The 25024-nt window shown below is 42.7% G+C and overlaps 1 protein-coding gene across 1 annotated transcript in view; it reads left to right on the top strand.

Annotated features, from left to right (window-relative positions):
* Window positions 1–25024, top strand: part of ABCA13 (ATP binding cassette subfamily A member 13) — a 2590787-nt gene that overhangs the window by 330006 nt on the left and 2235757 nt on the right. The window contains exon 10 of the mRNA XM_086964984.1: window positions 20984–21162. Within this exon, the coding sequence (XP_086821110.1) occupies window positions 20984–21162 (179 nt within the window). The remainder of the gene's footprint in view (window positions 1–20983; window positions 21163–25024) is intronic.

Here is a 25024-nt window from a genome sequence, read left to right as displayed (position 1 = left end):
GACTGCTGTTTCATTTTCCGAAGACGGAATATAAATAAAGATATTTACAATTCTCAATTAAGATAGGAAACATTCTAGAACGGCTCTCGTGTGGGGGGGGGGGGGGGGGGGGGGGGTGACGAAGTGACTTTTTCCGGGTTGTGGTTTATTTTGGTTCCGGTGTAGTAGCATGTACGGGTTCTTCCGGGTAGTCATTTTCTAACCAATCAGAGAACTCCAAGAGCTGCAAATCCATGAAGTCCCTCCTATTACTGTTGTTTGCCTGTCAATTACTAGAAACTAGCTTTCCAATTGCCTCTCCCTGTCTTCGTGTATTGAAGTCGGTTTGGAGTCCTAATCCCGAGACGTTTATAATCGGACGCATACCACAGGCAATCCGATTTTAAGAGTACCCCGGCGGGAGGTAAGGCCCCTGTAAAGAAAACGTCCAACAGAATATCTTTTTTTCTTGAAGCTCAGTTTTCATGTATGAAACACCCAGATCACAATGCAGCAGCAATACACTGCTCCTCTCACTTTCTCCCAGCAACAGCTCTCAGGAATTACAAGCTCAAGTAATAACAGTTCCGAAATTTCTGAGAGCGTGCTGCGAGAAGGGTACATACATGTTTCGAGCTTCAAGCAGAAGATATAAACACAACAGACCGTAGTTCTGTCTGTGCCTCCAGTTTGAGTGGCGAGAGAAAACAAGTCAGGTCCCGGGCCGGCAGCCAATCACAGCGCGGCCCGGGAATGACGTCACGGGGGTGTCCCGGGCCGGCAGCCAATCGCAGCGCGGCCCGGGACAGAGGGGCGGGGCTTAAAAAAAGCACCAGAAACGCCCCCGAATCGCGTTTTCTGGAGAAAGCGCGATTGACAGCCTCTGTCTCCCAATGGCTAGCCTCCATTTATGGAACTAGCCAATGATAGACAGAGGCGGTCCAAACATCCCTACTGTAGACAATAGTTTTCGATCTGGGAGGGGCTTTGCCCCTCGCCAGGTCGAAACCTAAAAAGGGGAGAGAGGTACTGCTCCTTTTTTAGCCACCCTATCGTGCACACAATATAACCACAAAAAAAATAAAAGGAGGAAACACTTCCACAGTCACTGTCTGTTAATATGCAGCTTACTGCATGGATCCCAACACAATTATGCTTGTGTTGTCTCCCCCTCCCTTTGCTCCATCCCAGGCATCAGGCGGTGCAGGGATGTTGTAGCAGCCCTAGAATGAAGCATGCCACTATTTAGTGGGTGAGGGCATTTTTATAAAGACCCTACGGTTTCCTAGAGAAGGGTTTCATCTCAGACACCGACCTCTTCATCCTTTTCCTTTCTTGTTTGTAGTTATATTTAAAAGGGCTTTACCTATTCTGTGTCTATTGGAAAATGTGTTAGCACATATGGGCCTTACAATCTCTTTGCTTAAACACACATACTAGTTTGTTATGCAAACTACACATAGTGTGCTACCCGCATTTCATGCCAAGAAAAAGGAATTTAAACAGAGCGGAAACGGAGATTAGAAAGGAAACCGACAGGCAGGCACTGCGGAAGAGAACCACTAGAGGGCAGGAGTGTACGGGGATTAAAAGACCACTTCAATAACAGCACACGTGCGAAAAGGAAGACACAATAAGTAACATGAACCAATTGTCTATATATTGCACACCGCTACCGCTAAAGCGCCCTTTGAAGTCATCCAACATTTCTCATTTCGCTTTTGTTATTTTAATTTTCCTCTTTCTCTCGTCCTTTTTCCGCTTTCCTTCATTTTGTTGTTTCTTTTCTTTTCTTGCATGCAATTCGTCCACAGTTCCGTCCACCCATCCATCTTACATCTACCTTTTATCCGCCATACTCTTTTTTTATTTATTACATTGTGTAATAAATCCAAAACCCTCCTGTCCGTCCTTTCTTCGCTCTTTAACCCCACTACAGTCCTCCGTGTCATCTTTTATTTCTTTTCCCTTTGCTGTCTTTTATTTCCTCCTTCTTCTGCAATCTACGCACTTTTCCGTCTCTTCTTTTGTCTTTAATCATACTTTCATTCCTTACTTCCCTTTTAGTTTGTATATCGTTTCCTTTTTCATTCCCTTTCGTTCATGTCCTAAGTTTCCGTTTTCTTTGCCTACATTTCAACCCTCCCTCCCCTCATTTTTTTCCAATCCCTCCCTCGCTCTTGCAAGCTATTTTAAAAGCCCTACTTCCCCCTTCATTTATCCATCCCTCCTTCCTTCATCCTGTATGTCACGTTCCTTAAAAAGTCCAGAGTCTGCCTTCAAACACGGTACTAGTTCAACCCAAAATCTGAGTGGATGAGTTAGGAAGGCTCCATGCAGGGAATCTCTCCGATGATTGCGCCAGTTCAGTGTCGCATAATATACAAATCCCACCAGCCATCGCCCTCACATCTGACACACGTGTCTTTTTTCCTCTACTGTTTACCTCATTTGAAGCTTTAATTGAGCCGCCCTCTCGCACTCTCTCAAACGCTCTCTTCCAATACGAGCGCCTCCGGAGACGGGTGGCCAGATAGGGTGGGGTGACCTTGGCATCCTATGATGACGTAGTAAGAGGCCTGCTAGTGCCCCGTACTGGACCAGTCACAGAGGGTGCGTATAATTTGAGGTCCCCCTGACACGGATGATGAATGGCCCTTTTAGCTGCAGGTCCTTTGCTTTGATCTGATGGAGAGAAGCCCCCTCGCCAGGCCACATCTCTTGACAGCCTCAAATAGGGCCCCCATGCAGTGAACCTCCTAAAAGCCCCCTTGTCATTTATATTTAATTCTAGCATCTCCACAGAGGTCTCCGTGGCGCCTTTCAGCAAAGCACATTTAATTTCTGCGTGCGTCTGCAGCCGAGGTTCAGATCTGATTGCATAGTAATTAATACACATATTGTTCCCAGGCATAAAAAACACATATTCAAGTGCATTACAGAGGTTTGAACACTGCGCGTACTTTCCGGGTCGATAATAAGACGCTGTATAGAGGAGAACACTGTCAATATTTGTGTCCATACGTTTTTCTGAGCATGTTCGGCAATTAGTCGAAACGTCATTCTGATAATTTCCGATAATTAGACTCAGTGGTTAATAGCAGCTGTTCCGGGTGACAGGTATTTCCAAGACCACTTGAAAGCTTTTGGCGCAAAGGCAAAACAGGAACACAAAAATACGTTCCAGGCTGAAAATATCAGTCTTCTGTAAAACGTGGGGTAGATTTTCACCTTCCATGACTCCGTTGTCTCTCTGGTGCTTCGTTCGGATTGGGCTTGGCTATACAAACCTGCTGTCAACATTTCGGCTTATGCTCACAAATCATAGAAGTGCGCCCGTCAGACGGGAAGCCAGCTGCGGACAGTGCCAGGAAATTGTGCCGATGCTCCCAGCTGTAGAAACCGCTCAGTTTTCATGTATGAAACACCCAGATCACAATGCAGCAGCAATACACTGCTCCTCTCACTTCCTCACTTCCTCCCAGCAACAGCTCTCAGGAATTACAAGCTCAAGTAATAACAGTTCCGAAATTTCTGAGAGCGTGCTGCGAGAAGGGTACATACATGTTTCGAGCTTCAAGCAGAAGATATAAACACAACAGACCGTAGTTCTGTCTGTGCCTCCAGTTTGAGTGGCGAGAGAAAACAAGTCAGGTCCCGGGCCGGCAGCCAATCACAGCGCGGCCCGGGAATGACGTCACGGGGGTGTCCCGGGCCGGCAGCCAATCGCAGCGCGGCCCGGGACAAAGGGGCGGGGCTTAAAAAAAGCACCAGAAACGCCCCCGAATCGCGTTTTCTGGAGAAAGCGCGATTGACAGCCTCTGTCTCCCAATGGCTAGCCTCCATTTATGGAGCTAGCCAATGAGAGGCAGAGGCGGGGCCGACATCCCTACTGTAGACAATAGTTTTCGATCTGGGAGGGGCTTCGCCCCTCGCCAGGTTACGAAACCTAAAAAAGTGTACTTTATTTTAATGTGATCACAGACATAGTGATCTGCGGTCACCAGCAGGCCGCCATGCCCGTGATGGCATCCAATTGGAGTAATCCTCAATTTGCAACCTATCTCATTAATATTCATGAGGTTTGTCATACCGCATACCCACTTCAAATTATGTCTTCATGAACAAACCAATTACTAAATAGTTCGGTTCACAAAATCTGATTTAATTCTCAAAACTCTGTGGCCAATTTGTGACAGCTTTTTGCAAATGAATTGTTAGTTCATCTGGCTCATGGTATTAAAAACTGAATGTTCTGCTGCCAGTTCGAAGACCTTAGCTAGGTGCATGAAAAGTAGCGAGTTCTTGAAAAAAAACAGAATTACAGGATTCCCAAACAACAATACAACAGTTTGATTTACTTGCCCTGCAGTTCATTAATTCACCATTATATTATTCTGAACTGACAGTAGGCAACAGAAGATGTCAAAATCTTGAATTTAAGGAATAAGAATATGGGGGCAGATTTACAATTACTGGCACATCCCTGCAAATTTTCAGGGATGCGCCAGTAATTGTGCGCCGCAGCTCCGCCACCCATGATGCGCCGAATTGTAAATGCGGCGCACCATGGGGCCAAAACGGCACAGATGCATCACGCATCTGTGCCGTAAAAGCGGCGCATTGCTGGAGTTGGGTCGCAAGCGCAACGCAGCTCCAGCAATGCTCTGGGGGGGCCTATCTTTCAATGCTGCCTCAAGCCTTACGCCTGCTTCAAGCAGGCGCAGGGTTTTGATGCAGCATTGGCCGTAAAAGTGACTGAGTGAAATCTTGTAGATTTCACTCAGCCATTTTTAGGAAGGCGTTCCTGCGCAGGAACGCCCCCCCTGCGCAGGAACGCCTCCTTATGGCGCAGGGCTTTACAAGGTGACGCATCTCCCAGATGCGCCACGTTGTTAATACCCCGCACCATGGCGCATCTTTTGCACCGCCGCTGCATCACAAAAGTGACGCAACGGCGGCGCTAAAGAGGTGCAAGGGGCTTGTAAATCTGCCCCATGGTGTCTTGCTAACTTCGTAATGTAAGGGATATTAGGAATTAACTACTGCAATAGTGCAACCACCAGCCCATGGGTTTCCACAGAAGAACATGGTGATATATGATGACAGCAAGACTGTCTTGCTCTCACAAGCTGTGTAGTTCCACCATCCATTGGGCGATGTTAAACCTGTCTGCCTTAGGGTGGTCTTTTCCCAAACGTTTGCCTTCCTCCCCTCGTTTGTGCTGATCTAATTTTCACTGGCCTTAGGACTCTGGGCACTTTATCACTGCTAATCAGTGATAACGTGCATGTGCTTACTTATTCCAAATTCGCATATATAATTTACTTGTAAGTCCCTAGTAGAGTGGTACTCCATGTACCCATGGCCTATAAATTAAATGCTACTATGGGGCCAGAGCACTGATAGTGCCACCCAGTTAATTAGCATATGTCTCAGGGCTGCCATTCCAGGCTGTTTGTGTAGTTTTTATCTACTATGCCAACCTGTCGAAATAAATCATTTGCCAGACCAAAACCTTATTTTATAATACATATAAGCACCCCTAGGGTAGGCCCTGGACAGCCCAGAGTGCAGGGTAAAGGTATTTAAAAAGCAGATAATGTACTTTTCGGTTTTCCATGTCCTGATAGTGAAAAACTATTAAATTGTTTCCCACTACTGCAGGGTCTATCTCTCACATAGGATAACATTGGAGTTACCTTATTACACATTATAAGAGAAATTTCTAAAAGGGAATAGGATACCAATAATGTTTCATGTCTCTGAAATCCTAATTTTAAATCCTAATTTATAGTGGAGTCAGATTTTAAATTACAATTTTGAAAATGCCCCTTTTAGAAAGTTTAAACCAAAGGGGTTTCATCCGTTCTGGGAGCCTGGCAGGACGTCTAATACATTTTTTCAAACAAGGGGTACCAGGCCACCAATTTCAGTACTGCTAATTAATACTGCAGATTCGAAATACAACGCATCAATTAATTACACCAGTCCAAAATTTCAACAATTGCCTGCCAAAATTCAAATTCTATGTGGCACTATGACAGGCAAGCTGCGGGGAAAATTATTTTTTATAAAAGTTCGCTCTCGGGGTATGTTTCAATTATGACACCATCACTAGAGTCCCATTCAATGTTGGTCCCTCGCAGACGATTAAAAACGTGCCAACGCTTTTCCAGTCCCCTTCTGCATTGGGGGATTATCATCAGGGCTTTAGACCACGGTGTAATCCTTATAGCTTTTGATGTCTACTGTCCTGGAGTCTTCGTACATCTATTTTGATGACTCCCCACTTGTGGTTGTTTTTCCAGACACGGTCAGCTTAGGACGTTTTGAATTCACCTTGTATGAAAGGTTCCTCTTCTACCAGATGAATTGTATCCTCATCTAAATTTGGGGCAGCATCATTTCTTTGTAGCTGTGTTCTTCTGGCATAGATTCAGTCTTCTCTCACCAAACGTGTATCAAACCAAAAGTTTGCCTGTCATAGTGCCACATAGAATTTGAATTTTTGGTAGGCAATTGTTGAAATTTTGGACTGGTGTAATTGATTGATGCAAATACAACAATGTCTTTGTTTTTGATTATAATATGTTTTTGTAAAATGTTTTTCATACAATTTTGATTCACACAATATACTGAATGAAATGTGTATTCCTCCAATGCATCAAGAGTAATGAACAGTTGTTTGAAATGAAGTTGAATCAATACAAATATGAAAGTAAAGTACAATGATTTTCTGTGTTGTATTTCGAATCTGCAGTATTAATTAGCAGTACTGAAATTGGAGGCCTGGTACCCCTTGTTTGAAAAAAAAACTTTTAGAAAGTTGGCATTATCCTGCCATAGCCACTTAGTACCTGTAGACTGTCTCTGGGTCTAGTTGACAGGTGGGCTTTATGTATTCCTCCTAAATAAGCTCTGATGGGCCATCACTGCCATGATGGGAGGAAGGAACGGGGCACACAGCCCTACTTAAACTTGAATAGGCTGAGCCCTACCTCCACACAAATGGCTGCATAACCCTTGCAGTTAGTCTGGAGCAAGGGCAAGGGAGGCCAGTCACCTGTGCACTTCATAGGAAAGCCTCTAGAAGCTTCTACCCCTTTTCAGGGGCACACTGGTTATAAATACTGGACCTCAGACACCATCTCTTCAGTACACCTGAGCCTGTGGATACTCTACCAGGATAAAGGACTGCTATGCTGCTGAAGGACTGCCACTGTGCTGGACTGCTGCTCTGAAGGAAATGTTTCCCTGTTGTAATGACTTGTTGCCCTGCTGTGCTGACTTGCTGCCTACTGCTCTCTTGCCTGGGTGAGAAGGACTCAAACTGCATTTCTCAAAACAAGAGTCCAGAGTGGCTCCAAGTGCTAGTTTACTGGCTTCCTACAACCTTGCATCTGCACCTGAACTTTGCCACCCCTGTACTGGAACCTTTGAAGTGGGCTTAAGGTGCTCTGCTAGCCTATGTAGATCCAGCAGAACCAACACATCTCCTCTGCTGCACAGTGCAAAACCTAGCAGAGCCGACACATTGCTGCTTCTAAGTTCATTGGACCCATCCCAAAGACCTGCATCACATTGCAGCTCTTTGAAACTGACTCATTGCCCCCACTGTGCAACGCATTCCCAGTACGGGCCCTCACATCTCTCATTGAAGGCAGCCTTGATGACTGATTCTGCATCACAGCCTAACAGCTCTTCGGAACTGACACATCCCCTAACTGCGCGTCGCATCCTCAATACCGGATTTCACATCTTAAGCCCTGTCGAAGACGACACAGGCTCTAGTATCACAGTTTCAGCACATCTCAGAACAAATGCATGTCTTCAGTTCCGCGATGCATCTTCGATGTGAACTCTCTCAACGCTCTGCAAACCAGGATCTAAGGTACTTTATTCAGCTGGGCTAACTGGGTCCCCTTGGCCGGCCCCACTCCATCACAATTGGCCTGCACTTGTGACTTTGTTCAGGCCCGGCATGGCCAGATATACACAGTTGGCACTTTGTGCTTTTTGGTGCTATTTTCACTAAAATCTTTAAACATTTATAACCCGGGTTCTACTGATTGGATATTTGTCATTTTGACCTTGTTTTGTATGTTACATTCTATTTTCTTTTTCTAAACTGGTGTGGGATCTGTTTGTGGTGTGTTTTCACTGTGTTACTGTTTGAAGTGTTGTATACATTCTTTAAAGATTGTCTCTAAGCTAAGCCTGACTGCTCTGTGACAAAATACATGAGTTAATTTTGGGTTGGCTTGTCCCTCACTCTGACAAGGATTGTGGTTGCAGCTTGATCAGGGCTCACACCCCAGTCAATCACCAACCCAATTTTTTACCGGCAGTATTTATATTTGCTCTCAGAGTAGCCTAATAAAACCACTGCTTGAACATCCTGCAGTTAGTTTCATGCAACTCATACAGAAGACTGACTAGTCGCATTGCTTACCTGGAGACAGCCCAAGTAGTAGCAAGTCATCATCAAGTTTCCTCCAGCTGACAAAGGCCTTTTGCATCCGTAGAGTGAACTTTCATATTCCATGAGCCAAGGTTGTATTTTCAGTAAAGGTATACATCCTGAAACAGCATTTGTTTTTGGCCAAACATCTTTTTCTAGAGCCTCAAAGTCTGGTTCTGTTCCAAGCCTTATGATGTATTGATACCTATGAATCAAACTGCCTCACTTAGATTGCATTCATTAAAAAAATGAATGTTGCTGTGTATTGAATGCAAGCAATTGGTTTATTTATATTTTATCACAACGCATACAAATCTTGTCTGCTAGATGAATTTCAAGCTACTTGTGGAATTTCACTCACACAAGAATCAGTGAATTAGTGCGACCAAACCAAACTGACATGAACTGCTCCATAGTGATGGCATTTCATGAAAAAGAGAAAAGTAGAGGTTTATACTTTTTTCTGTTTTGTCTTTCTTAAAACATCAACCAAATACAGATGACACTACTAGTGTCCTATTTAGAATTAAACGTTGTTAAATTATAGACAGCTTACCTTGTTGAGAACCATAGTGCTGTGAACCCCACCCTGACCCTTAGAAATAGTAGACACACAGATGTTGGTATTTAACAGTACAAGAATATTTATTATGCCCTGTGCGTCCATAAATCTTATGTATTATTATGGTAATCTCAGATGGCATGATATATACCAAGGTGTATATTAGAAAAACCTCAAATATTTTACATCACACATTCCCAATCTTTCCCTTTTTTTGAACCTACTTAATATCTACATTTATGTTATCAGCCTAATTCTTATTGTAGTACCTGAATGGTTACTATAATTTCCAAACTACGTGCCAAGCTATGTAAATAGGTCCAAATATATCAGCAATCCATTCGTACTGCAGTAAGATAGTGGTCCTTGTTCATGTCCCTTGAGCTATCTAGTCATGTTTCTGCACCACCCAAAACCTCACTACACTCAATGGGCCCGATTCACAGAACTAACTTAAAACAAAATCCTAAATTTACTACTTTTGGTATTCACAGAAGTTAGGATTTTGTCTTAAAATAGACTTAAGATAGACTTAAGACAGACTTAAGACAAAATCCTAATTTAAGTCTGTCTTAAGTCTGTCTTAAGTCTAACTTAAGACAAAATCCTAACTTCTGTGAATACCAAAAGTAGTACGTTTAGGATTTTGTCTTAAGTTAGTTCTGTGAATCGGGCCCTATATGTTCTCCACCAATAATTTTCTATGGAGCGGTAACTTCTGCACATCTTCTCTTATCACCGCTCTGGAACACTAGCAATGCTTCTGTTACAGAAGCACACATAACACTGGCAAATGTTGCCATTTGTATTTCCTTCCAACCCTGAATGTGTGAGGCCAGATGGCCTTGAAGCTCTAATCATTGCATGCAGTCCTGCTGCTTTTCAGACAATGGAAAATTCAGTATTCTGTTGTTTAGCATGTCTAGTATCAACTGATATCTCTGAAAATAATGTAAAAAAATAATATGGCAATTGTGCACACACTGCTAACATTACTATTCAAGATATTAGTATTCTAGGCACTAAGATTCACATGTACACACTGTAATGAGTTAGTGCCCTCATTTTAGCATACTGTCAGACATGACTTGTATGTAACATGTATGTATTTCCAGGAAAGCACTGCCACACATGACACCTGTGCCTTGTGCGACAGTGGCTAGATTAACAAACATGTCCCCAAGTCTTGCATGCATTTCTATCTTTAACAATTGCAGTCAATTCCTGTAAGTATATTATTTATTGCATATGTTCTTTATGGACCCATAATGAAGTGTAATGTGATGTTCTGGATTGGCTTGATGAGCAAAAAGAAAAGCAAATGTTGCCGTTTTTATTTCCTTCCAAGCCTAATTTACCCATGGCCAGATGGCCTTGGAGATCTAATCATTGCATGTAGTCCTGATGCTTTTAAGAGAACGGAAAATGTAAGTTCTGTGTTATTTTAGCATTACTAGTGGCACCTTATAGCTCTGAAAAAAATGTCAGGTAATATTATGGTATTTGCGCACACACTGATTACATTACTATTCACAATATTAGTTTTCTAGGTGCTAAGACTCACACTTAAGAAGTTAGGGCCCTTATATATATGCATATTGTCAGACATGACTTGTATGTAACATGTATGTACTACCAGGAAAGCACTGCCACACATGATACTCCTGTCTTGTGTGACTGTCATCAGAATGGCAAACATTTCCCATGTGTTGCATGCATTTCCTTCTTTAACAAATGGAATCAATTTCTGTAAGTATATATATTTATTACATCTGTCCTTTATTCTCACACAATGAAATGTAATGTGAGGGGCCCGATTAGCTTCATGAGTAAAAAAAATGATCAACAGGTTTAAACTGTTACTCATCATCATAAACTTTATTCAACAGTTAAGTCATAAAAGCGCATCATAAAACATTAATCAAATATTCAATACAGTCTAAAACAACCATAGCATAATAGTTTATATAAATAATTAAGATACAATTAAACTCCATACAGTAACTATCGAATACATTGTTTAAAAAAATATATGAGCTAAAATTATTTTAAGATTATCAAACTTACAAAAGAGCATAATTAACATATTCACTAATTCATTATATGGGATAGGGAGCGGTTCAGTAGCGCACAGTATCTACCTCTTGAACAAAAAACCCATACCCCATTACATATTCAAAAGGTTATTTTTGCTGGGGTACAGATGGACCAATAGGCCACTACTCGCTAGGTAATAGCATCAATTTGGATCGTATTGTCCATGCCCAATTCAAGAACTTCGCTACAGCTATAGCAATAGGTGGGCTGGGGTCTGAGCCTAAAATTATCAGGGCCACTGCATATCTTCGAGTACCCATTAGTCGACAGATTGGTTTTATCCACTTACGACGTGGTGCAATATATAGAGGACAGAAGAACAAAATGTGCTTTACGGATTCTTGCTGATCCATGCACCTAAAACATCTGTCACTAGTTGACCCCACCCATTTTGATGTAAATAACCTAGTCGGAAGAGTTCCCACCCTGAATTGGAAATACAGTTTGCGATCGAACGGCTTTTCTATAACATCCCAATATCTTTCTAGCGCTGGACAGGGCTTAAATTAGAGGAATCGTCCAGTGAGGTGAGAAGAGAGTCCTTTCGAACATGTTGCTGAGAAGACCATCTCCCAATATCATCCCTTAAAGTTTTTTTTTTAGAGGGAAAGACTGCTTTTAGAGGGTCATCCCATAGTTTGATCATACCCAACCTCACTAGTAAGGATCTAATCTCCTTCAGCCATTTAATTTCATGGAAGGAGTCCTTTTCAATAATATCTTTAAGACCCTGGGCATAGTGCGAGAGTTCCTCAGTAGTCCACATTCTACGCCAATACAATAATGGGCGAAGAATGGCCAGATCCTCAACTGCTTTCCTACCAAGATTCCATACAAGTGGTATTAGTGGTGTACTTTGTGGGACACTGGTAACTTTACGTAGGAACTCGTTCTCCGCCATAGACAGGCATTTTAGATTTTCGAATCCCCACAGTTCGGCCCCGTATAGTGCCGAACTTAGTACCTTCATCCCATAGATGTCAAGGGCTGGACTAATTGGTTTGGCTAACGAGGTTTTAAATTTTTGCGAAAGGAAACCTGACTGCTGTTGGTGCTTTAAGACAACTAATCAATGGAGGAGGATCACTTGTCCTGCATAACATTGGGCATACGTAAATGGTTCTGTCAAATCCCAATAAAAAACCCTCATGCACGTGTTGGTTGGTGGTAACGTTTAGCGGTATATCTTTGTTCTCCGCTTTCCTTCACACCTGTCTGCATAATCATAGGGCTTAGTGGTTATGCCACCTCCACCAGGAGGTGATACCCTTTGTTAACACAGTAGTGACCAGAAAAGGTGCTCGTGATTCAGTGAGGTGTGTTAAAAGTCTCTAGGTTCCAGACACAAATCCTTTATTCATTCTGGTTTTAAAGAGGCGATAAAATCAATATAGGTGATTTAGAGTTATTATGACTCTTTTACCCTAGAATAGTGAAGTAGGTCGACATGTTTCAGCCCTCAGTCGCCAGTAGGTCGGTCGGGCTCTCTTCAGGACCAGGGGGTGGTGTGCGAAAAGGTGAAAATTACTCCTTAGTACTACTTAGTGTAAACGTTTGATGGAACCATAATTCTAGTTCCTAAAAGGCCTATAGTACCTGTGAAAGATAGAAATTTAAAATTAAAAAATTTAGAACTTTACAAAGGGAAGGGGTTGTATAAGTGTTGGGACTGGTATAATATATACCAAGAACTGATGATTAAAAATGGTCAGTAAATGTAGCAATTCATTGAGTGATTATACTTCAGATCTAACTCCCTATATCATGGACAAGGTCAACTCTCTCATTTGTGGCAAACATTGTATTCATCGATGTCGATAAGCATTTAGGCATTCATTTCTTTTTGGCTTTGTTTCGTGCAGTTTTGTCGTAAAGTGACAATTATAAGAAGGCGTATTTCATGTACCTTCAGATGTGATATTACAGCACTCGCGTTCAATAATTCACTTGTTCTTAACACATAACACTCATGCTTATGTTGACGACCTGGAATGGGTTGTTCTGGAATCCTTGACCCTTAAAGACCACAACGCAGAAAGAATCCTTTTTGAGAAGGAACAAAGATGGGTTCACAGACTAGGTACAGATCGAGAGGGACTCAACGATAATATCCCATGGGGAAGTATCTATAAATAATAACTAAAACGATGAAACACTGGACCAACAACCATACAACTATGATACTCTCTAACAGTTACCTATACAACAAAGAGCCAGAAAGTAAATATATACAAACACTACCCTCTACTGCAACATCACGTTATGAATAAGTCCAAAATGGAAACTGGGTAATAAGAAACCAAATTAAGGGACAAGAAAATATCGAAATAACAGGAGCACAGGAATTTTCATAACTAACCGAAAAATGATTCGTTGAGATAATTTTCATATATACATCTTTTCCCAAATACCGTTTACATTTTTTTTCCAAATTATCGCCTACAGTTAAAATGGGCTAAAAACAGAAAAAAGACTATGAATAGACGACGATCTGTCGACCTAGCCTTTCTTACTTAAACACCGGAACCCGGAAGTAGTAATGTTTCCGGGACCGCAGAGGCAGAGTCAGAACCAGTGGCGTTATGGAGTGACCGCAGGTAGCAGGAGACCCAACTGCGACAAACACGTAACGTATTATACTGTGATATTCTAACTGAAACAAACCTGTTGTTATAGTAGGCACCGCTGACCCACGCGGATCCCGATGAGGTTCGAATGAAACCGGAAATAAGGTATGTCGAATGTGTTCGAACGCGTCCCAGTTTAACATAATCTAGCTGTATGCATGAGACGAGCCCCTGAAGGTACATAAAATACGCCTTCAATTTCTCCTGTGTGGTCTGTTTGAAGAAACCCAATTATATGTGTAGTGATTTCTGAGTGTGTCATGAACACTACCCCCAGAAGGTACATGAAATACGCCTTCTTAATCCAGAATACAACGAGACAAACGTAAACCTGAGTGTGTGCATGGGAAACGCCGCTGAAGGTACATGAAATACGCCTTCATAAGCATGAGTGTTATGTGTTAAGAACAAATGAATTATTTAACGCGAGTGCTGTAATATCACATCTGAAGGTACATGAAATACGCCTTCTTATAATTGTCACTTTACGACAAAACTGCACGAAACAAAGCCAAAAAGAAATGCCTAAATGCTTATCGACATCGAGACATACAATGTTTGCCACAAATGAGAGAGTTGACCTTGTCCATGATATAGGGAGTTAGATCTGAAGTATAATCACTCAATGAATTGCTACATTTACTGAGCATTTTTAAACGGTTCTTGGTATATATTATACCAGTCCCAACACTTATACAACCCCTTCCCTTTGTAAAGTTCAACATTTTTAAATTTTAAATTTCTATCTATCACAGGTACTATAGGCCTTTTAGGAACTAGAATTATGGTTCCATCAAACGTTTACACTAAGTAGTACTTAGGAGTAATTTTCACCTTTTTGCACACCACCCCCTGGTCCTGAAGAAAGCCCGACCGACCTACTGGCGGCTGAGGGCTGAAACATGTCGACCTACTTCACTATTCTAGGGTAAAAGAGTCATAATAACTCTAAATCACCTATATGGATTTTATCGCCTCTTTGAAACCAGAATGAATAAAGGATTTGTGTCTGGAACCTAGAGACTTTTAACACACCTCACTGAATCACGAGCACCTTTTCTGTCACTACTGTGTTAACAAAGGGTATCACCTCCTGTAGAGGTGGCATAACCACTAAGCCCTATGATTATCCAGAGACGTGTGAGGGAAAGCGGAGAACAAAGATATACCGCTAAACGTTACCACCAACCAACACATGCATGAGGGTTTTTTATTGGGATTTGACAGAACCATTTACGTATCCCCAATGTTATGCAGGACAAGTGATCCTCCTCCATTGATTAGTTGATATTAGATTCCAGGGATCTGGACGGATCACAAAATCCCCTATCTCCCCCGAATTGATTTGGTGCTTTAAGACAGCCAGATCAAGTTGGCTATTCCAACACATATCCCTCTGCAGAGTAACACCCAGATAGGTAAAGGCATCAACCTGTTCTAGTGGGCAATTATTCATATGCATACTACCTCTGAAAGATTTGTGTTTGTTAAAAGACATACATTTTGTCTTGGCAGTATTTAATTCCAGATCGTGCAAAAGGCAAAAATCTATGAACCGTTGGAGGGCCTGCTGGAGGCCGCTCGGTGTTTTGGAAATAATCAAGGTATCGTCCGCAAACATGAGGATTGGGATGCGAATACCTGCCAACTCAGGGGCATCCGTGGGGGCCAGGGAAAGGTAGCCTGCCACCCCATTGACGAAGAACGAGAACAAGGTAGGCGCCATAACGCATCCCTGTCGCACTCCTCACTCAACGGGGAAGGTTTCCGTAACCTCACCCTGCAACCCCCACCAAACCCGGCCAAAGTTATCCTCATGTAAGCGCACGATCAGTGTCAGCAACTCCGGGGCCATCCCCAACCCCTCCAAGACTCGCCATAATTTACAGCACGGAACTAAATCAAAAGCTGCCCTCAAATCAACGAACACAGCGTACAGAACCACTTTTCCCAAGACTACTGTCCGCCAAAAGAGGGTAATAAAGCGAAAAACTTGATCGATTGTACTTGTTTTAGGGCGGAAGCCGGCCTGCAATGGACTCAAGATGTTGTTTTCATCCATCCAAGTCTGTATTTTACACAAAACTAATCTACTCATGATTTTCTGGATGGAGTCGATTAGACTAATAGGCCTATAATTGCCTGCTACAGACTTGTCCCCCTTTTTATACACTGAACAATTTCTGCCCCCTTCCAAGAGTGGGGGACAGCCGCTCCTTGAGCTATTGCATTTGCCAAATGGGCAATATACAATCGGCAAGTTTGTTTGTCATTTAAAAACACGTCTGCAGGGATGCAATCTATACCAGGTGCTCTTCCCTCAGTTACTGTCTCTAATGCCCTGTCAACATCTTCTAAAGTAAAAGCAACTTCTTCATAAAAGGTGCAGGTGGGTGTACCATTGTTCTCATCACTACCACTACAGGCGTATTGTGGCTTGTAATGATCAATCAACAAGTGTTGGGTGACATTGTTCTGCGGGCGGTCCGGACACCCATGTCCCATTTGTATGTGTCCCAGAATAGTTTTGAATTTTTAGCCACACAGGCTTCTTTAAGCTCCTGCCACTTGCACTCATCCCATATTTTTTTGCCTCACTCTGTACTTTCCTGTAACAGCCCTGTGCCCCTCTTACCTTACTCGGGTCCCTCATTTTTAGTGCTAAACCCAGCTCGGCCTGTGCTTGTCGACAAGCTTCATTGTACCAGCTCTCGGGTTTTTTCCTGGATTTACTTCTACCTGAACCCGACTTACAAAAGTATGTTTTAAGTTGAGCAAAAAGTTTAGTTTGAGCTTCGCTAATAGAAGAATGGAAATCCCCATTGGTGGCACTAGGCCCCAGATCTACAAGTACCCTATTTACATCATTTTTAATAAAAATCAAGGTATCAGGGTGCTCAATAACTTTACTCCACTCAAGGTGGCGCTCGTCATTTGCTATAGCAATGTCAGGAGCTGTTTTATCCTGGGTTGCTGTTACAACTCCATCTGATCCCAACCTAAATAGTGAGGTAAGGGGGTTATGATCGCTCTCTATACAAGCCTTTACCGCCATATCCACAAGGCAATGCCACAATTTTAGATGGACAAGCAGATAGTCTATACAGCTAGACCTGTGGCCATTATCATACGTTATGTTGCCCTGTCTATCAGATGACGTTCGGCCGTTAGTGACCCTTAGTTGGTTCCCCATACATAGTCCCTTCAATTGTATTGCAGCCTCAGTCCATTTTTTAAAGGAATCAACTCAAGTTGGGGGATACCCCATCTTGAGTCTTCCTCCTCCATTTAACTCTGGTCGTCATACCCTAACGGCTCAAAGGTCGTGTTGAAGTCTCCCGCTACGAGAGGCAGAGTACTACAAGGCAAGGCCTCAATTAGGATATCTAGGGCTGATAATACCTCAGACGTTTTCCCTCCTGGGCGCCCCCTTGCGTAAACATTAAAAATATCAATGCTTACACCAGAGGAAATGCTGAGTCTCACTGCAAGGATATCATTATTTGAAACAGGAATTTGTTGAATATTGCAGCTTAAATCCTGCTTAGCCCAAATCACTAATCCTCCTATTGGGCGTCCTTTTTTCTTTTTCACAGCAGGAACATAGAAATTGAGATAACCCAACCTAAATACAGAATCCACCAACCAAGTCTCTTGAAAGAGGCAAATATCAAATTTATCAATAAAGTCGGACTAATCAGGCAAGTCTAGTTTCGATCCCAAGCCCGCTAAGTTCCAGGATACTAATGATATCAAGCAGTTTTTGCTAGAAGATCTACCAACATTATCACCCCATCAATTAGGAGATAACACCAATGCTCTATATTCGGCTCAGGAGCTAGAAGTAAATTTGTCTCACTCAGAGCATGGTTTAGTGTTACCTCGCAACTCATCTGATTCAAGACTACACTCTCTACATTTAATTGAATTCCATTAGGCTTAAGGCCCAATGCCCCACCCTGAGAGCTGGCGTTGTCAATAGATAGAATTAAACTCTTGTCTGTGTTGTCCTCAGTAAAAGCCACTGCATAAGACCTCGTGCAGGATTCAGATATTCGTCGTCAAGCGCAGTCTTCCAGCCTGGATAACACGTCGTACCTATTGAACATCCTTATGCCCCCTGTGGTACTCCAATTCTGTGACCCCCATCTGGTAAAATGTTCATAGGGGCAGCGTATACAGATGGATAAAAATAGGCCAAGGGTAATGACTGAATTAAGGACACTGTGCCTACTTGGGCCCAGTTGCAGATGTATTCAACGGCCCTCCTATCCTTAAAGTTAATAATTACACAATCCCCCTCTATGGGCTTTGACCGTGCCCCCTCCAAATCTACTCTTCTAGCAAACAAGATTTCAGCACATACATGATTAGGCAGTGGCAGATAAGTGTTAAGCCAATAAATAAATTTGTTCTTCAACTCTGTGTACGACTCCCTTTTATCCTGACTCAATGAAGGAACTTCCAGTAGAACCACCACATAAGGGGCAGATTTAGGTGGAAGATCTATACTTGGTAGGCTTTTTATGGATTGAACAGGAGGAGAAATATTCGCTAATGGTTGTTGGATTACAGGTCTGCTGGCTTCCACTTGCCGTGCCCTGCCACTCTGCAGGGCTTGGTTAGGCGCTACTAATTTACTAGAAAAGTGTGAGGGGGAGGGATCTGGAGACCTAGCGAGAGCGGTAGCTTCAACTATATTAATTCCCTTTTGTGGGGCTGTGAGGTCAACAACTACATTATTACATGTTCGTTTGTGCACCAATTGCCCCATTGGCCCGCTTTCCACCCCGGGCCTGGGCCGATACAAATGATGGTTCTAGGCACACAAGTCTATGTTCTATAGAGTCCAGTCTATCATATATTGGGAGGCATGTCTTTTTAAAGATATGTTCCAACTTAGTCCAAAAAATTGGTCCCAACTAAGCAGGGTAGTACATCCCCAGAGCTCGATGATAAGATATCCCCTTCAGTAATAGGTTGACATATGGCAGTACTGTGGGGAGGTATTAGGGTCACATTCTCATTAGTTGAGCTAGCTTTCATAATTTTTGCTTTCCTTCCTTTCGCTTGGGCTTGGGCCCCGCTCCGCTTCCTTTTAGACGTCAAGCCTACCATTGGTTGAGATACCCCCAATTTAGAACTATAGGCTGATCGGGTCTTAACGCTAAATGACGGCGATCTTGACAAAATATTATTAGTATTAGTAATATTACTAGTGTCCAATGGAACAGCGTCACTTGCCGGGGGGCATACCGAGCACCCAGCAAGTTGCAATAACTGATTTCCCTCACCCTCCCCAGCGCTAGTCGATATAGCATAGGCGGCAGACTGTTGGGGGGTTGGTGACCGGGCCTTGGCCAAACTTCCCAATGAGGATCTTTTATCTAGTGCAGAATCCAGCGATAATCTTTTTTTTGTCAGCTCAATTTCGTGAGCTAAGACAAAGGTCGCTATTACGAGAAATGTATCCATAGTACATATTAGTGACCCTCTAGTAATTGATTTACTAGCGTTCCCACCTGCAGATGAGGACATGATTTTAAAAGGGATGGATCCAACTCCTCCTTGGGATGACTGATGATACCAAATCAATGTCAACCTGCTCAGAGGTTACCTCCACACACTAACCTTAATAGCAGATGTTAAGAGGGTGGCCCGTCCTGTCCTCGACCGTTCTTGAACGGGCTAAAACGGGCCCGGGCTTGGCCCGGCGCGCGTCCGTGCGCTTTCCCGCAGAGGAAGTGACAAGAAGCTTTGTAGGGGCCGGCCAAACAGGTTCATGTGTGGGCTCTGTCACACGCCCCCTGGGACTTGTAGTTCTCCTTCGATATGCAGCACAAACCAGCAAAGCGGCTTCCGCGCCAGTAGGAGCGGCGAGAAGCTTTGTAGGCGCCGGCCAAACAGGCTCAGGTGTGGGCTCTGTCACTCGCCCCCTGGGACTTGTAGTTCTCCTTCGATATGCAGCACAAACCAGTGAAGCGGCTCCCACTACCGCCAGAAGATGCTCAGCATTTAAATGTCTGTCCCTTTCAGTGAGCAGCATCCGCGGCACAGGCACCTGGGAGACCGCTATCACTGCGTCTGTTACTCACTTTTCCTCACCACATTGCTACATGGTGTTATTCTTCAGTGGTTACTAGGGCGCCAAGTTTCATCCTTCACATGTTCCATAGGACAGCCACTCTCAGTTCAGAAATGGTGAAGTTCTCCATTACTTGAGTGGACTTTATAGCTGTGGGTTAAAGGCTAGCCCATTTCTTCAATGGACTTACCCAATTAAGAAACACATTCTTTGGTCTACTGAGTTCCTTCAACTTTTCAATATTAATCTTGCAAGTAATGTGATTGCACCCATCATTAAAATAGGAGCCAAACCTGTGATAAAAGTGGAAATTATATTCCCTCCTGTATGTGAAGCTGAGCCTAATGTTTACTTAAGTATTCCTAACATACCTTTTCCTGCTGCTTTTACATGTATTACTTTGCCTTTTGTGATAAGCTGCATGAAATATAGTTTTTAAACTTTCAGTAAAGGAAGGCGGATGTTTCGTTTGCAATAACTGGAATATTATATTTATGCTATGTGTAACCCACATTACATAATAATAACTCACTGATTCTAGCGCTAAAACCTGTTTTGAAAACAACAGTTATGTTTGTCGGTCTATCAAGATTCACATATGAGTACTTGTTAGGATTCGGCCAACAAACTGTAGTCACTACTTCTTGTGTTGGTGGGTGTAGCGTATAATCACACCACTTAATTAAGTCACTCACAGTCACTAAATACACGTAATAAGTATTACAATCCAAGTGAGTTCTGGCGTCCGAAGTTGCACTGGTCTGCTGTATAGAATAGGCGCGTGATATTTCTTTACCGTGCTCACCGAAGCCAGTCGGGGTTTTTTCCTGGAATTATTTGTCTCAAAAATGTATTTTTACAAGAATTCTCCAGCAAAAATGTGTTTTAATTGTAACCTTCTCTATGGAAGTTGCATCCAGTTGACCAGATCTTCATTTGTGCTCATTTAAAGAGTCTGCTCCTTTTTATTACTCTTAAACATAATTCACAAAGATGTAAGTAGCTTCCAATAAGGCCTGATAGTTTCGATTATCCGTTTTATTATTCCTCATGACTTGCAGGTGATAAAAGCAAATAAGAGATATTTCATTATTGCCTTCGTGTCGGATTTTTTTTACGGGACAGTAGATGAATGAAGCTGTATCGTAACTATGTTGTTGTTTTTGTAGGAAATGAAAGCGGTGTGGCCAGAGTCAGTCAACACAGACTGTGCCACCTTTGCATCCACAAGCCAGAAGCTTTCCATGATGCTGAATAGGGTGAAACGGTCCATGCAGGAGGACCCCGAGCTCAGTACCACTTGCCAATGCGTGCTGCCCTTGGACACCATCCATGAACACTTGAAAAGGTAAAGCTCTCTTGTTTTTTGCACTGCTGGTGCTGAAGGTTTTAGTGCATCAAGTGGCGAATTCAATTAGACATTATTTTTATTTACAATACCTAGGACTGTTTTGAACTACATCGGTTGATGGGAGTAGCATATTGGTTGTTTCTGAAATATCAGCATCTGTGTTCTACGATTGTAGTAATGTTAAACTGTGTAATGGAAGAAACTAAAATGTTTCAGCACATTTCTATTTTTATACAGAAAGCGAGTATTTTGGTTAGTCAGAAACAATGTATATGTAATCTTGAAAAATACCATATCATTGTGTTTAGGCAAAGAGCAAAATAACTTTCGATTTAGTATTTTTTTTATGTGATCCTTGATATCGATCAGGCATTGTTGGCAGCATATAAAAGGTCATAAGAGAGGATCAGCCTTGATGGTATCACATAGATGGTTATAAAAGAGGACCAGCCAACATGTGTTTTTCACCCCCAGTGTCTTGCAGGCCTGGGGCGTTTTCTATAATTTATACATATGGAACATACATAAACAAATCATAACTGGAGAAACCAATATGTAAAACCAAATTATAGATAAAAGAAATAATATGTAAGACAAATAACACGGTAATGACAGAAACAAAAAAAATGAAAAAATAAATAGTAGGACATGAATCAATAAATACCATGTATGGATGCATTTAACTATTAGTATTATACAATGTCATGTATTCACTGCAAGGAGTCAAAACTATTATACAAGGCACAATGGGGACAACCATAAAAAGATTTGCCAAGTCAAGTCAACAAAGCTTTATTTCGATATAAAATATCTTAAAAGCAATTATTCAATTAAAAAACAAATTTCATAATAAATACAATTAAAATGAACATCAATAATCATTGTTACGATAAAAGAATAAAAGTGTATTAAACTGTATCAGCTTTGTTAAAGACTAGAAAATTAATAATCGTGCATATTCACTGTAGGGTTTTTGATCCTATGAGCCAGGCCCAACTTAAGAATTTGCCACCCCACAGACTAGAGTTGTATTGACATCCGTTTGCAGGATTCTGAGGGCAATAGAGTGGTTCCTGATTTGAAGCTGTCGACACACAGGTTTTTTTTTAAACGACACACAGGTTTTAACCATTTCATTCTATGTTTAGTATAGGCTGGACATGCAAAAAAGAGATGCGGGATATTTTCAGCTACTCCTACACAGTGAGGGCAATCAACAGGAGTTTGGTGGGGAGGGCTCCATTTACTCGTGCGTTCACGGACAGGAAGGGTACCAAATCTGATTTGGATAAAGAGGGCCAGATCTCTCAGTTTCTGAATGAAGTCGAGGTAGAGCTCAAGGCGAGGCACCAACTTGTGTTGGCGAAACTCGTCGGTCAGTCTACCTAAATTAGGATCTCTATGTTCCTGGTCGTCGATCATGCCCAAAATGCTCTCTTAGTTTCTCTTTTGGACAGCGGGATCCCTGACTACCATACAGTTTTAAGGCCAGTGGCCGTGAGGAGCTTTTTACGTTTACCAGCCAACCAATCTTATGAGATCCTTGTAAGTTCATGACTTCTCTAAGGCCATCCACATATCTAGATAACTCAGGGGTGCGCCATAATCAGACCAATAAAGGAGAGGGCGCAAGATAATCAAACCCTGATTGAGCGACGACCCAGGTCACTCAAAAGCAGCTTAGTGGGTGTCCCCCTAGGTAACGAAACAAGTTCTCTAAAGAACTTGTTTTCTGCCTTGACAAGCCCATCTATGTTGCCAAAGCCCCAGAGCTCGGCTCCATATAGTGCACAGCCCACAGCCTTTGCAGCATAAATCTCCAGGGCTGGGGCAATCGGCCTAGAAGTAGAGGTGCGATGTTCCCTCCCTATCACAGCCACAACCCTCTTATGGCTTATGGCCATTTTCTCAATGTGCGGCTGCCATTTCAGGTTATCTGATCTTCTGATCCCCAGATAATCGAAAACTTTCACACACTCTAGGGGTACATCATCAAGTAAAAGAGTCGCTTTGGACGACCTACTAGGATTAAAATAAAGGAGCTTCGTTTTCGAGGTATTGATTACTAGGCCCCTCTCTTTACAAAAAAGGCAGAACCGATCTAATAACTTCTGTAATCCCGCTGGGGTTTTTAATATCAGCAGTGTGTCGTCCACAAAAAGTAATGCAGGGACATTATCACCTGCCAGCACAGGAGCGTCGGCGTCAATTTCCGATAAAAAGGAAACAACCCCGTTCACAAACAACGTGAACAGGGTTGGCGCAATACGCAAACCTGGCGGACACCTCTGTTTACGGGAATTTTATCCGTTTTTTGTTCCTGGATGCCCCATCTAATGCGGGCATAGTTTCCATCGTGCATACGGGCCAGAAGATTCAAATGGGCGGGGGAAAGCTCATCTCCTGTAAGACCAGCCATAGGCGGTCTCGTGGAACCAGGTCAAAGGCGGTTATTAAATCAATAAATGCTAAATAAAGACCGCATTTGCCAATGGTTACCACCTTCCAATGTAGGAGTACCAGTCTGAAAGCCTGGTCTATCATACTTGTGCATGCCCTAAACCTTGCCTGGAATTGCGAAATAATATTATTCTCCTCGGCCCAGGAAAGGATCCTCTCCAGGAGGACCCTGCCAACCATTTCTGACCAGAGTCAATAAGACTTATTGGGCGATAGTTGGCAGGGTCCCCCCTGGACCCCTTCTTGAAAATAGGTATCACTTCTGCTCCTTTCCAGGAGTCTGGGACTGGAGATCTTTCAAGCAAGGCATTAATCAGGAATGCAAAATAGTTTGCCCATTTGTCGGTGTTTGCTTTAAATAAATCACTCGGTATACCATCTTGGCCCGAGGCCTTAGCTGTAACAATTTTGTTTATGGCCACCACCACCTCTGTTTTCCCAATGGGGTCAAAGGAGTCCAAGGGGATCGTAGTGGATGCCATAGAGCGACTAAGGGGCCCAGAACTCTCCAAAATGTCATCTCCTGCGTAGAGACTCCTAAAATGGTCAAACCACTCCCTATCAGTAATATGGTTAGGGATTTGATCCGGTTCGCGGCCATTAGACCTTCTTAGCAGTGCCCAGAAGAGCTCGCCATTCTTATATTGGCTCGCGGTTTTTAGACTAATCCAATGCGATTCTTCCCAGGCCCTTTTCGCCTCTAGAATGGCTTGTCTATACTGTAGTCTTGACATACGCACCTCAACAGTATTGTGGGATTTAATGGCAAGTATCAATGCTGTCTTTTTCCTTCGACAATCCTTAGTAAACCACTTCTCCATTGGCTTGGTGGTCAGGGAACGCTTTTTAAGAGACGGAGCCTCTAAAAAGAGGTAACCCATCAAATAAAATTGTTTCAGCGTGAATTGTCTCCACCGCTGGGGACCCAACCTCATTCGTGCAAACAACAGAAAGCTTAATGGTCTGATCTCCTAGGATTTCCCCTAGATCTTTATTTTTCTGCTCATTCAGGATAAATTTTGGCCATTTAAGAAACCTTTGGCAATTGGATGGTATAATAGACTTTGTTAGCATCCCAGGACTAATGGTAGGGCAGTGCTCCCTATTTTGCCACAGTTGCAACATGGAAAGAGATAGAGGATTATGATCACTATCAATGGATGGTACAACAATAATATCACTCACATATTTCCATAGCCTTTTATCAACCAAAATATAATCAATTCTGCTCGGGCAGGACACCCAATTATATGTATTAGCTCCTATAACATCGGAAGGCGTGCGCCCGTTAACAGCTCTTAAACCATATTCTAACGTCAGGGCATTCATTTGAATGACCACCGGAGACCATTTCTTCACTGGGGGAATCGATAATGAAGGTATTCCCATCTTGCATCTT

This window comes from Lissotriton vulgaris, chromosome 4_1, assembly GCF_964263255.1.
Source record: "Lissotriton vulgaris chromosome 4_1, aLisVul1.2, whole genome shotgun sequence".
Taxonomy (NCBI): Eukaryota; Metazoa; Chordata; class Amphibia; order Caudata; family Salamandridae; genus Lissotriton; species Lissotriton vulgaris.
The sequence above is the reverse complement of the archived record's forward strand: the minus strand, read 5'-3'. Positions and strand labels throughout refer to the sequence as shown.